Source organism: Orcinus orca, chromosome 17, assembly GCF_937001465.1.
Source record: "Orcinus orca chromosome 17, mOrcOrc1.1, whole genome shotgun sequence".
Taxonomy (NCBI): Eukaryota; Metazoa; Chordata; class Mammalia; order Artiodactyla; family Delphinidae; genus Orcinus; species Orcinus orca.
This window is the reverse complement of record NC_064575.1, coordinates 13,606,902-13,621,646: the sequence shown is the minus strand read 5'-3', so window position 1 is coordinate 13,621,646 and position 14,745 is coordinate 13,606,902. Positions and strand designations below refer to the sequence as shown.

The 14,745-nt window shown below is 39.2% G+C and overlaps 1 protein-coding gene across 1 annotated transcript in view; it reads right to left on the bottom strand.

Annotated features, from left to right (window-relative positions):
* Positions 1–14,745, bottom strand: part of C17H8orf34 (chromosome 17 C8orf34 homolog) — a 331,481-nt gene that overhangs the window by 277,241 nt on the left and 39,495 nt on the right. The window contains 1 exon segment of the mRNA XM_033437548.2: positions 4,859–5,006. Coding sequence (XP_033293439.2) covers positions 4,859–5,006 — 148 coding nt within the window.

Below are 14,745 nucleotides of genomic sequence, written 5' to 3'. Positions count from 1 at the left end.
TTCTGCCAGAACCCAAGAAGTATTTCCATAGATAGAATTAAGACAAAAGATCGGCATATCAGAAAGAGACTGAAAAATTTCTAGACATCCACAATGCTTGCCCCTAGCTCAGATTCATCGCCTTATATTGTTTCACAATCTATCAGAATTTGTCGTTTTACATACAAACTAGAACCGTACTTTCTTCTAGTGCAACATAGCTAAAAGAATAAAGAATCATGGACACAAAACATAGCATCTCATGATACAAAGAAAAACTAAAAGGAGCCAGAAACAATGATCTATTGGATTTTGTGGCTTTTTAAATTCTTCTTTATTGGAAAGAAAAAAAAATCCACATTAATTTAAATATTCCAGCAATGATATTGTTCTTATTTAGTCGGTTAAAAAGAGATGAGAGACAGAAAGTCACTTGTCAGTCTAGCAGAGACCTACAGGGTTTGACTGATACTGGAAATTTTAGTAGCAACCATGATTTCACCTGTCTCCCCCAAATTTTTGAAAACGAAACGGTTCCAGGCTATATGGTGAGCGAACAAAAAAGAAGAGTCTACCTCCATTATTTACTGACAAACCTTAAACTAGACAGAACACTCCTCATTTAAATTCAAACAAACAAAATAAATATCATTTTAAGAAGGAAGATTTAATATAAAAAACAAAAATACATCATCCAAAATACAGAGGAAATTCACAGTTTGGGGAAAGATTTACTATGAAAAAACCTTTAAATTTTAGAATGTGGCTATTTTATCTTCTTAATAAAAATAAAAAGAAAATAGACTCTGTGAAGCAAAAAGAAATGAGAAAAGAGATAAAACTATAAAAATATAATTGCTAAGAGAAATTAAAGAAGATAAGGAAACACTGACAGGAAGCTAAAATGCAATACGTACCAACATTTAAATTTGTGTACAAAGCCAGAAAGAGAAAACCAATACTACAGAAAACTGAATAGTGACACAGAGAACATGCTTGACAAACCTCCCTAGAAGTTCCAATGAAGTAAAGAAAACTCAATTTATACATAGTTGATTTTCTTGAAGAAGAAATCAAAACAAACACCACAGAAACACTAACTAAGGACACAAGAAGAAAACTGTTCTAGGCTGAAGACCTGGGTTTGCTAATTGAAAGGATTCACTGAATAAAATGAAAAATTAAAGAAAAAAGACAAAACATCTAGATGTAGTCCCAGTAAAACTTTGGAATATCAGAAATAAAGAAAAAACAAATCCCATAAGTATTTAATAACAGAATATCGAAAAATGAGTAAAAACAAGGTTGCTTTCCATTTTCTCCTAGACATTAAATGACAGACTTCTGAGAAGATGGTATGTCCCAAGATGCTGGATACATTTAAAAGCAAAAAGAGGGCACCTTCAGATACTTTCAAAAAGTACTGACCTATATATTTTGACGATTGAGACATTTTCTAACTAACTAGAAAAAGCACCAAAAGAAATAATTCAAAATTACAGTTACAGTTTAAACTGGCATTATTTACTGTCACCTGAATTATAACTTCATCAGTTAATATTCACATCCAAGAATTAGTCTATGCTTTCCTTCTCCCTCCTGCCATACCCTTCCCTCTAAAATCTTTCCTCTTCACCTTCTGGGGCATATGTTCCACGGTAAACAAACAGCCCTCTATCTTCAAATCCCCTCCTTCAAGTCAGGAGAGCCACTCATTCTTTCCACAAGGGCACTCCCTCCTCTGCAGTTTCCTGGAATGGAGGGTGTTCATTCCCCCACGTGTCACCTGCCACAGACTGCGTTTTTCTGGTCCGTCCACGTTAAGCTGAAAGTCTCTCCTCTCTTCCGGTAAGTGCTGCCTGTCTCTACTGCTCACCCCTCTTCATTACTGCATCCTCATTACTGCCGCAGCCCTACTCGAGACACTGGCACCGTCACCCTTGACCTTTTAACAGCGAGAACGAAACCCTGGTGACCTCTTAATCCTTAAACAAACCATGCACTGAACCTCATACTTCACTGTCCTCCTCAACTCTAAAGAGCTTCCCTTCCCTGGACATCAGACACCCCCAAACTCAGGTCACCCACAGGATGTTCCCATCATCTGGAATCATTCCACCTCAAAAGCCTTGATCCCAAATATCACAATTTCCCTGTCCTTCTCAATCTTTCATGTTTTCACCACACCTCCCCTTACACAGGCCTCTCAAAGGATTTTAGCTCTCTGACTAGCTTTTTATGCCTACACTGTTTCCTTGTTCCCTACCCGCTCATACCAGACCATGTGCTTTGATCACTTGCACAATTTACCCACAAATACCCTCAGCTCCTTTGCAGAACTGCTCTTCCACCCTCCCTCCTCACTAGGGCACGACTACAGTTCTCATCAGTCTCTCATAAGGCTTTTCTGTCCCTCCTCCCAGCACTTCTGGGCACTGTGGGGAAAAATCACAATCTTGCCCATGGTTTCCATGATTAATTCATGTCTTGAACTTCAGAGAAGCCCCAGAACTGCTTTAGTCTTTTTTATTTTCCTTTGCTAACTCTTCTTTTCTTCCCCATGGTGACTTTTCACAATTAATATCATTCACTTCAATCTCCCCTATTCAATCCCCAAACCTCTTGCCCTCAGCAAACAACCTCACTTCCTAATAAACAGGCAGAATTTAAGGCAAAAGACCCTTGCCTTCCCCTAGTGCATCTCCTATTCTAAATCTGACCACAACTTCTCCCATTCTCCCACTCACATGGTTTTATTGTGCACAATCCTGAATGCCTACCTGCGACTCCTGCCTTAAGCCATTCCCAGAGTTTTAGACTCATATCCAAAAGCCTGCTGGAATTACCTACTAAGATACCCCACAAGAAATTCAAATTCATCCAAAGGACCTGGACTTATTATGGGTCTTCATAAATTTAGTCCTGTGTTCCCATCTTGCTTTATTAAACAAGCACTTATGCCATTACCCTAGTAAACTGGAAGTTATAATAATCTCCTTCCCTCTCCAAGCAATGAGTCATTAAGTACTTGTGCTAGTCAGAATTCTAAAGTGATCCCCCCTGATATCTGTCCCTTGATGTTATGCCCTAAATAATTCCCTCCCCTTGAGTGTAGACAGGACCTTTGACTTGCATCAAACCAACAGAATATGGCAAAGGTAATGGGATGTCAATGCCATGATTACATTGTATTATATAAGATTCCATTTTAGTAAACTTGTATGAAAGAAATTCCCTTACTTGTTAAAGAAATAAGCTGCCATGATGCAAGAGTCATGTGGCAAAGAACTGTGGGTTGTACCTATTTGCTGAAAGCAGCCCCTGGCTGAGATCCAGCAAGAAAGCAGGGACCTCAGTCATACAGTTGCGAGGAAATTAATTCTGCCGACCACCTGAATGAGCTTGGAAGCAGATTCTATTCCAGCCTCCAACACCTTGATGTGCAGCTTTGCTGATTAAACAGAAGATTTAGTTAAACCCTGCACAGACTTCTGACCTGTGAAAAATGTGAGATATTAAATGTCTGCTGATTAAAGCTACAGAATTTAATACACTACTGCCTCTCCAGATATAATTTATAAATATGGGCTCCTATCAGCTTCAATGAGCTCATAGATGTTTATCTGGTCCACCTTCAGAAGAATGGTGCCTTCTTTGCAGCTACAAACCAGAGCCTATGCCTAAGAGCCACCCTACTAGGAACCTAACGATAAGACAGTGAGGCCAAGAAGAACCAAGAGTCCCCTCTTTTGTACGCCAGAAGCCCACATTCTAGTTTCCTGTATGCAGCAGAGAACTTCTGTATGGATAACTAACACCAGAGTTGTCTACATTCTTCAGAGGATACCCTATCCCCTACCCACTTTAGGCACCAATGTGAGAATACAGCCAAAGAAAACCAAAATCCTTTCACGGGATCCCATAGAGCATGAAGAGAAGAGAAGCAATGGTGTTATCCCCAGGAGCATCTGGAATCCTGTCAGTCAGATACCATGGGAGTCAGGTGAGGAGTCAGCTACCCAAGCAACAGGTCTGGGGGGAGTGGGGATTTGGGTTTGGAAGATACTAATACCAAACGAACAGACCAGGGTGTAGAAGAAATAAGCTGTCGGACACACATTTTATAAATAAAAATCAAAGTCACGTCTACCCAATTATATCACTAGTGCTTATTGGGGAGGTAAGCCTATTGCATACTTGGTAAGGCTGGTTCCCCAATAGAGTGAATAAAGCTTCCTCAGGTTGAACTTACTATATAAGGTAAAATTAGAACTCAGGGGGGCTTCCCTGGTGGTGCAGTGGTTGAGAGTCCGCCTGCTGATGCAGGGGACGCGGGTTCGTGCCCCGCTCCAGGAAGACCCCACATGCCGTAGAGCGGCTGGGCCCGTGAGCCATGGCCACTGAGCCTGTGCGTCCAGAGCCTGTGCTCCGCAACAGGAGAAGCCAAACAGAGAGTAATTATCCATCTGGGCTACAAAACAGGTAACTCTGTAGAAATCTACTGTTTACCTTTCTACACAGACGAGCTCCATAAGCACTTAATTCAAATTCTTCATAAAAAGATAAGAAGTTTAAAAAAAAAAAGATAAGTTTAAAATAATTAGTTTTCATTCATATGAAATGAAAGCTTTTCATGCAAATCTGAATTTTATTTCTATTCAGACTGAATACAAAGATGCCCATATTTTGAAGCTAATACATAACAATATATTCAAATTCAAGAATATTTTTTGACAAATTTTAGCATACAGATGAAGTCTCCGATGAATACGTGAAACCCTAGGTAACCACCTAGATTTACTCATTATAAAGAGAAAGACTTCCGTAAATTTTAGTTTAAATGCATTAACATTAACTGTAAAATATATTTTTCATTTACCTAATGTTTCACTTTCTGCCCAGAGAGCTGCAGATCCAGATAAAGTTCTCTGAAGGTGTCCACGGTTTTCTTGTTTAGACTGAAGATGGTCAATGAGAAATGGGATTGGCTGGTCAGGTGTCTCAGTAATTAACTTGGTCATTAATTCCTGAAGGCAAAGTAAAGCATATGTTTACATCTAATAATAATAGCAAACACGTATATATAACTTATTACTGCCAAGCACTACAACTAATTTAATCCTCATAATAATCTTTTCAGGCAGGCACAAGTTATTGCCCAAATCTTGAGGAAACTGAAGTGCAGAGAAGTAAACTGTGTTACACAGCTAATACATGGCAAAGCCAAGATATATTTATTTTTATTATTATATTTGTCCAAAAACGTACTAGGAATTTATTCTAAAAAGAATTTTCAATCTCAGATTACTATTTTGAGAGATGCCATTATATATTAACTTTTCAATAAACCTCACCATATGCCTTATATACCAATATCATTGTTCTTTCTTAACTATATATAAATATCCCTAAATGAAGAAAATGTTGTTGGAATGAAAGTAACAAGTCACAGCTTCACAGCAACCAAAAAAATGTCTTCAACTGGTTCTCCATCAGAAATTCCTTTTTCCAAAAGCCCTGATGGGTATTCATTCTTTCTTGTTCTTGTTCTTTCTTTCTTTTTTTTTAATGAGTGAAGCGATGGAGAGTCCCATTTTTAGACAGCCCTAAGGATGCTTTAAATTGGGGAGAAATCTGCTTAAGGGTAATCTCTACACATTGGTTTTGCCAGTCAGGAACAGCAAGAGCAAGTGCCAATTTATGGTCCATTAGAATCTCCAGACTGTTCTCCGATGCACGGCTGCCCAGCCGACTGAACATCACTTCGTGCTGTGCAACTGGGTTTGCGAACTTGCATGCACCACTTTAGATTCATATTAGTCACAATTCATCATGTTGGGTTTAGCCCAGAATTCTAGTCTGTCAATTGTCATTCTAAGTTCAGATTCTGTGAGAGGCAGTGGTTCTAGTGATACACTGGGTATCAGGTATTAGGACTGCTAATGGAAGGGATACTGGAAATTCCCCATCCCACTGTCTTTCTTTGTTGGTGGCCTATTTCCTTTGCCTTGAATGCTCTTTTCCGGGATGTTCAGATGGCTGGCTTGTCATCATTCAGTCTCTAATGATATCTTCTGAAAAAAGCTTACCCTAATGAATCTTCATAAGCTTTTATCACTTCTTTATCTTCTTCGCAGTATTTAGCAACTCTCCAGAATCATCTCATTTAATATTTGCTCATCAGTTTGTGCCTGACTCTTCTCCCCTGCTACTACAGCACTAAGACCAAGAACTGGCCTGGTTTGATCTCTACTCTCTCCTAAGGGTCTGGATTCTACCTAGTTCATAGGTGGTGTTCAATGAATGAATGAACATTTGGTTTACTGACCCCAGGTAAATATTAGAAATTGAAATCCCTTATTGTCCTAACAAACAGTAATTAAACCATCCACAGATTTCTTAGCCCAGCAAAACACACTCTTCTGAACTCCTACACAAGAAACTGCTGTCATATCTCAGGGATATTTGTTGACATTTATAATAGTCTAGAAACACATGGATTTATCTGAGTAGAGGCTAAATGGATTTTATAGATGACAAGATTCCAAGTTGATCTCAGAGACATGGATAAAGTAATTCAAGGTATTTCAAAAATGTGCAGACTGAACATAAAGTTGGAACTAAAAAGAGGAAACGATTTCTACTATGAACACACTGTGAAGCAAAATATTTGTCAGACAAACGTAAGATGTTTTTATATTCTAAAAAATAGGTGAGCAAACAACCGGTTGGCAAAGGTCTTCTTTACTTCTGTTATTTAAAGTCTCAATTATTATGGTTATAACTTAAGAGGTCATTCCTCTACATGGTAGAGCAATGCAAGGTTCAATTAAAAAATTACACAGAAGTGGAACATAATTTAAAACATTTTAGATTTTGCTACTGTAGAAAAGATGCATTATATTCTATTTAAATTAACTGTACATTACAAAAGCTATGAGAAAATAGAGAGAAAAATAAATAGAAGGACCAACTAGATTACTCTTGTCACAGAAGGCCTGGGCACTCCGATAAAGCAAAATTAGGTCAGATAACAGGGCTTTAAAGATAAAGCAATTTCTACCCTGAAATCTCTGAAGATCTCATGCACTTTTTTTTTTTAACTTTCAAGTTAGATGGAAAGTTTCTGGGTTTTTTTCCTTTTAAAATAAACTGAAGTGTCCCTACATTGTCTTTAGGAGATGGACCATACAGTCACAATAGACCAAGTAGTCACTGTTAATTTTTTTTTAAATAGCATCCGTCTAGTAGCTAGTTTTGGATACCCTTATATTCCATGAATGAATATACGAGACTAAAGACACAGGACAAAAACCGTCGCAAACAAAATGAAAAGAGCTCATGTTTGCAATAAGGTGTATTGGGTATCTTGGTTGATCAAGAGTCTAGTTCTAGATTATTGCATTTATAAGAGGAATTACCCTGCCTCTCACTCAATCCATGTATATCCACTGGCATTCGGACTTTAATGATTCTGAGGACTTAAACTCTTTCCCAGACGTGAATATTTTAAATCCTTAGATTTGCAAAGATGCTACCGGCAATAAAAGGACTGGTTTCCCCACTAGGACTGAGACACACAGAGATAGAACCGAGGGGCCGACAGATCGAGGAGATGAGAAAGGAGCCGCGCACCTTGAAGGTCAGGTGGAAGAGAGACACCCGACCGCAGAAGGTGGTCAGGGACCGGCCACCATAAGGAAAAGAGTATTCCAGAAGCGCGGGCCAGTGTCGGGGATGGAGGCCGAACGCCGTTAGGGAATGTTCCGTGCTTCCGGGGAGGGAGAGCGGGGCTCATTTACTATTCTTACCCTGAGCGTAAGAGTTGTGCCATGGAACTCCTGGGTGTCAGAGCCTGACCAACAGAGCGACGCTGCATCCGCCCTTCCCCTACTGGGCCACCAGTCGCCCGCGCGGACGCCAGCCGGCGCGGCAACGACGCGCTCGGCCGACGCCGCCCGCTCTGCCGGACGGCGGCCCCGCGCAGGCGCACTCTGGGCCGCGGACTCGGGCGCAGATGCGGGTGCGGGGAATCCCGCCCGCCCGTCCCGAGCCCTAGCGGTGCCCGAGCGCCTGAGAGCAGGCTCCCCAGCAAGGGTCCCTGGGGTGTCATCCTCTTCCTGCCCCGGAATGCAGTCGCCCCCAAAGCTGTCCCGAGGGAGATACACCGACGTGGCTTTTGGGCCGCTGCCCCAAGCCTGTCCCGGGACGCCCTCTGCAGAGCCCGGGAACCCTGCCACGGTCTGGATGGCGACCCCAGCGCCCCGGGAGCTGGCTGCAGTGTGCCAGGGTATCCCTGTATGTACTGAATCGTGTCTGGAGCCAGAAACCCCACCCTCCTGCCTTGCCCACAGCAGAGACTAAAGCCTCGGACCCAATGAGGATGCTTCCCAGCTCGGAGGACCAGGGCCCGGTCCCCGCCTGACAGTTCCGTGACGAGAGCCCTCCCCAGAGCTCAGGCCTTAGGCTCAGAGGCTGCCCTGAACTTTGGCAGGAAGGTTTGGAAGGTCCCCGCCTGGGCAGCTTCTACTAATACCCTTGCCTGTCAACCAGGAATCAGGCCTGTAGTATGGGCCGCCTCCTCATTTGCTCCTTTGGTGGTTTTCAAGCTTTCCTTTAGCGGAGGATCCCTGGGAGGTTTTGGCTGTGGGCATAAATAACTTGAAACAATGGAAATGGCAATAGCACTCCTGTTCTGGAACAAAAACTTTGTGGAAATTTTAGGCCAAGGGCTTGGGAATTGATAAAATAAAGGTATTAATTTTAATGTGACCCTGTTTGCACTCAACGGCTAAAGATGGGGCATTCAAGTTGCAAACAAAATATGTTAGCAGCTGTCCTGAACAGAGGATTTAACTCATAGTTAATTGATATCAATAATATTACCGATGTAAGCGAGATGCAATAGAAGAAACAGGATAAGGCAGCGATTAGACACAGAAGCTTTGAATGAAATCTTATGGACACTTTTTCAAATCACTCGTCTTCTACTTAGTAGCTGTATGACTTTGGGCAAGAAACTCAATCACTTTAACGTTCAATACTTCATCTACTAAATGTGGATGATAATAGTACCTACATGATACGGTTGCCAGGAGGATTAAATAAGATAATGATCGTAAAGCATTCATAAAGTGCTTGGGATATATGTAGCCTATTGTGATGGGAGGCCTAACATTTTCTTCTAAGGCTGGGAACTGTTTCCCAGAATCTTCTTTATATGATCTGGGTTAGAGTACAGTATCCCAATGTGAGGAATTCATAGAAGACTTAGAAAGTAAGAGAAGCAGAAGAAATTATTCTCTGGAGTTGATTGCAAGCAGATGTGACGGCAGATGAGGGATTCACATCAGCTTCCCAGCAAATTTGTGGAAACCTCCACTGCAGACTGGGATAGCTGTAGGAGTGGTACAAAAGTCCTGGAGAACTGCAGCAGCTTCCAGGCAAGGAATTGAAAACCACTTGCTTTGGATATCCAGGTGGTGATTTTCAGGGTGGGCTCCTCCACCTTTGGTGACAGACAGCATTTCCCTGGCCTCTGCGCCCCGACCTTCTAACTCTCCGTCATGCAAACTTATTTGTATTAAACCCTATATGACCCAGATACGGAGTTGCTTCTGTTTTCCTGACTAAACCCCCCTTAATGATCTACCCAAAGGTGGTGTTAGCTACTATTTTCAAGTTTATTATTGCTTTTATATATTTCTATATTATTTTTATATATTTATATGTTTATTATTACCACTACAGTTATTACCATTTTTATCAGATATTTTTATAGCATATGTTTTTGATAGACTATGTACATTGCATCTTTTTATTGGCTTTACTTTTTCTGATTATAAAACTAATTAATGCTCTCTTAATACAGTTTATTATAAACTGCAGTCTTTAACTTCATGAATATTGAGACAGCCCCTGCATTGATATGTTTCCTTTTTTGTTAATTATAATTTTGTTACCAATTCAAATATATCTATTTTTAAAACATAAATATATAGGAAGATAACATTATTTTTAAAAATTTTGAAAAACAATCTAGGGAATATAAATCATTAATTACTGACTGCAAATTTGTATTATACATCATGTGAATACATGGAAGTTAGGGCTATTATAACCTTGTACTATATAGAGCATGGCCATAATCAATAAGTTGGAGAATGAATGATAACTAAATAGCAATAATGACTGTCACAAAATACATTTTAATTTTAACGTCCACTAGATAAAAGCAAAACCATGAGTGAGTTAGTAGCTCATCACAGTCATTTATTATTAAATAATGTGTGAGTAGTTAAGGGAATGAGTAATCAGGCAACAGTAGAAAACATTTTAATAGATTCTTTTCATCTGATGAAAGCTATGGAATCTCTTGGTTAAAAAACCAAAAAGTACACGTATACACACAAACATCAAATCTTACATAATATTCCTGGGTGTTTACCCATCCATGGGCTAACCCTCTAAGGTTTCATTGACTCCAGGTTAAGAATCCTTGCTTCAGGTCACACAGCAAACAGCATGGCATTCTGCCTAAAAATTTACTTACTTACTTAACTTCTTACTTGGGAGTAAGTTACTTCTTACTTCATTTCCTGAGAGGTAAGTACTAGCCTCACTAGAAAGTTATCAGGAAACAAAATTAAAACCATCTCCAAAATCTCAGGACTTTCTCATCATATAGTCTTTTTGTTGAATCAATAAATATACAGGATATTACACTATAGTAATAATGGAGGTGGTGTCAATCAGATATATTTTTTACTCAACACCATAATTATCTTAAATATTAATTGGCATGTGGCACATTACCATCTGTAGAATATTTTAGTTCAAAGCTGGCATTAAGATCTGACGGCTGAATTAATTCATTCTAAATCTGCATATGTTTCAATTTTCTCTTTTTAACTAGGTCTTTTAAAAATTTGCATGAGATCACAACCTTCCAATCACTCACCCTCTCCACCACCCCTGTTTTTCATAAATAGGTAGTTAATGGGCATTGAATTGTCAACAAATAAATGAGAGACTATCAACTTGAAAATCAGTTGTCTCCAAAGTAGCTTATTTTTCTGAAACAGCCTTATTTTAAATTGATGTCAGCATTCCCAACTGATAGAATCCCACTTGGTTTCCACCCCCACCAGAACCCTTGCCTTTTCATTCATTCCATTTTTCTAAATAGAAGTAGAATGGAGGAAATTTTTTTTTCTGCTTCATTACACCTCTAGGCTCTGTTACGAGTTTTGGCTTTGGCAACAAATAGGTTCCAATACAGCATCTAGGTTTCCATGCACAAGTGAGAAGGGGACAGACATCTGTTTGATGTTTTCCGGTCAGACTCTTCCGTTCACAGAACTCAAACTGTCCTCTGGTTACTCAACCTTCCTCCACCTCAGGACCGTGCCCAGGCCCACCCTAAACGTTCTCTCATTCCCAGTCAGAACTGAGATTTCACTGGAAGGCTGAGCTCAACAGGAAAGATAGCAATAATTCAAAGTATCAGTTATTTACTGAGTTTGATATGCACAAGTGTCAAGTATATTCCACAGATTTAACCACTCACTATACATTAAAGGACTGCATACAAGATGCACAACCCAACTAGGATATATGCACTTTTACAAAGGTGTGTGTTAACTCCCTGCTTATTTCAGGTCACCTGCCCCTCACCAACAACCCACCGATGCAAACAATCTTAGCCACGCATCCAAACACAGACATACAGGCCCAGGGAATAAGAAATTCTCACCCCTGGTTTGAAAGACTCTTTGGCCCTTCTTAAATATCATGTAATATAAAATTAGGTTATGATACTCATTTGTAATACACAGTAAAAGGCAACTAATTTACCTCGTTATATATTATAGAATATAATCCAGTTAGGGAAAGTAAAAAAAAAAATGAGTAGTTTTATAATGAAGATTAAGAATAATGAAAATTCCACAATTAAAAAATAATCATTCTAAGTTCTAGAGCTGAATTTTGGATACTAAATTCTCTCTGCTTTTAATAATATAGACAAGTAATAACTCTAACCAGCAGATGACAAGTGACAGAATATTTTGCCTAATACCTATTAATCCCTCCTCCTCTGACATCTCTATATTAGAGATGCTAAAGGAGATTTAGTATTTAATCTAATTATTGAATATTTAGTATCCACTTTGAAACAGTTTTCATATAAACGTACAAGCTTGTAGTTAAATTTCCACACAAACATCAAGGTCTCCAGAGAAATATTAGCATACTATATGGAAATACTTTTAGTTAAGGAATTTATATTGTTCAATATATAGTCTATCAACGCAACTATTTTGATGTTAGGTAGGACTTTCCACGGTCTTGAAAATATGTCTGTAGGAGTACAATAGAGGTGAAACTCAGCAGAAATAGGCAAGCACTTCATAACTCAAAGAAAATAACTAAATCGATCCATGGTGGAAGTAGTAGATGTACATAGAAGTTGAGTAAGGAGGCTGTCCCTCAGTTGAGTCAGAATTACTTTATTTTAGCCTTTTGCCATTTATAAATAATGTGTAACTAAAACAGGTGCTCAGCATGACAGAATAATGAAGAAATTTCATAGTGCACACCTGGTACTTCCTTTTGGAACTGATGATCTAAGGAAAGGATGTCCACATCTCTGTCTCTATGGCAAGGATATCTTCAAGTTGGTTATGGATACATTGGACCATCCTAGGTGAACACTACTACTTAGTAAGCCTTACTCTGATTCCATCCTAAAAGAGTCATAAATCAAAGGGACCATATACGTATGGGCCTATTTCTAGAACTACATTTTATTTCATTAATCTATTTGTCAATCTTATACCATCATTGCAATATCTTAATGACTAGAGCTATACAATAACTCTAATGTCTTGTGGAAAAAATCATCCTATTTTGTTTCTATCACCTTTCTAGTTATTCTGCCAAGATTATGTTCATTTTTCTCTTATTTTCTTTGGGTTGATTGAAATTTATTCTACTTTTCCCTCTGTTAGTCTGAAAGTTATACATACTTTTAAGATTCTTTTAGTGGTTACCCAGAGATTATAAAATTAATACTTATCTACATTAAGTATTAATTGGTATCTTTCCCTCATCTCAGATTTTGCAAGGAATTTAGAATACTTTGATACCACTTATCACCCCTGGCTTTTATTTTTATTGTTGTGTACTATAATTACATATGTTATATATATATATATAATATTATATTATATATGAAATATATACACATAAACCCCACAAGGCATTTTTTATTTTATGCCATTAGCATACATTTATATGTACCCACATAGTTACCATTTTTATTGCTTTTATATCTTTATTCATCTCTAACCATCCATCTGGGATTATTCTCAGCAGCATAAGGAATACTTTTTTTTTTTTTTTTTTTTTTTGCGGTACGCGGGCCTCTCACTGTTGTGGCCTCTCCCATTGCGGAGCACAGGCTCCAGACGCGCAGGCCCAGCAGCCATGGCTCACAGGCCCAGCCGCTCCGCGGCATGTGGGATCTTCCCGGACCGGGACACGAACCCGTGTCCCTTGCATCGGCAGGCAGACTCTCAACCACTGCACCACCAGGGAAGCCCAGGAATACCTTTCTTTTAGTGGTGACAAATTCTGTGTGTTTTGGTTTGCACAGAAATGTCTGTTTTTTGCTTTTTGAACTTGAAGATAATTTCACTGTATCTATATATTGGGATTACTTTCCATTTTTTTCCCATTATTCCTTTTGAGAATTCAACCATATTTCTTTCTAAAAAATCTAGCTTTTTCTAGGGATTTTAAAAAGGTTTTCTCTTGTTTTGTAACTATATGAGATGATGGATGTTAACTAAAATTACTGTGGTAATCATTTTGCAATATATGTACGTGAAGGCATATGCTGTACGCCTTAAACTTACACAGTGCTGTACGTCAATTAAATCACAATAAAACTGAGAGCAATGATAATATTGGAAAAAGAGTATGGCTCAGTCAAATCTCTAGCTTGGATGAATAGGTGAATATTTTGGCTTATGGATTCCGGAATGGGTTGGACAGCCAATCTACAGGAAGTGCAGTGATGATGCTGGGTCTCAGGAACAAGTGGAGGCAAGCACCTGAAACCTGCCACGTGTCTCTCTCCATCTCTCATCTCGCCACATCCTTTATCTTTCTTTGCATCTGGCTTTCTCCACCTGCTGGGAAACATGATTCCTGGTCTTCCAGGACTGCAGTGCTACACAGTCACACACAGCCAACCTACTTAGCTCCTACATCTTAGATCAACAGACAGAAGTGAACTTTGAGTCTCTGGGTCTTAAATACAAATATTGCCAGCAGAGAGAGAGTGGACGTATTGATCAGGTGCCCACCTGGAGCTATCCGACTGAGGCTAGAGTCGTAAGGACATGAAGAAAATTATAGCCTTTTTAATTGCCATGTGAATGTTAAAAATGGCATTTATTAAAAGAAGAAGGAATTGTGGGCAAATGAGGACACAGATGCCTACTCAATATAGCTTCAAAGAAGTCACCAGCATAATAGGAACCACATGGAATTAAAAAAAAAAAAAAAGGCTCTGATCAGCTCCAAGCAGAGTTAGTTAGGCATAGTAAGTGTTTGAATAATATTACAAATACAATTGTACACAACACTCATGCCACTGTATTAAATCATGTGTTTACCAGTTCAGCTCTCTGAAGAGTTCTTGAGGTCAGGAAACATGTCTTAGACATCTTTGTTTCCCAAGATCAAAGAACAGTTCCT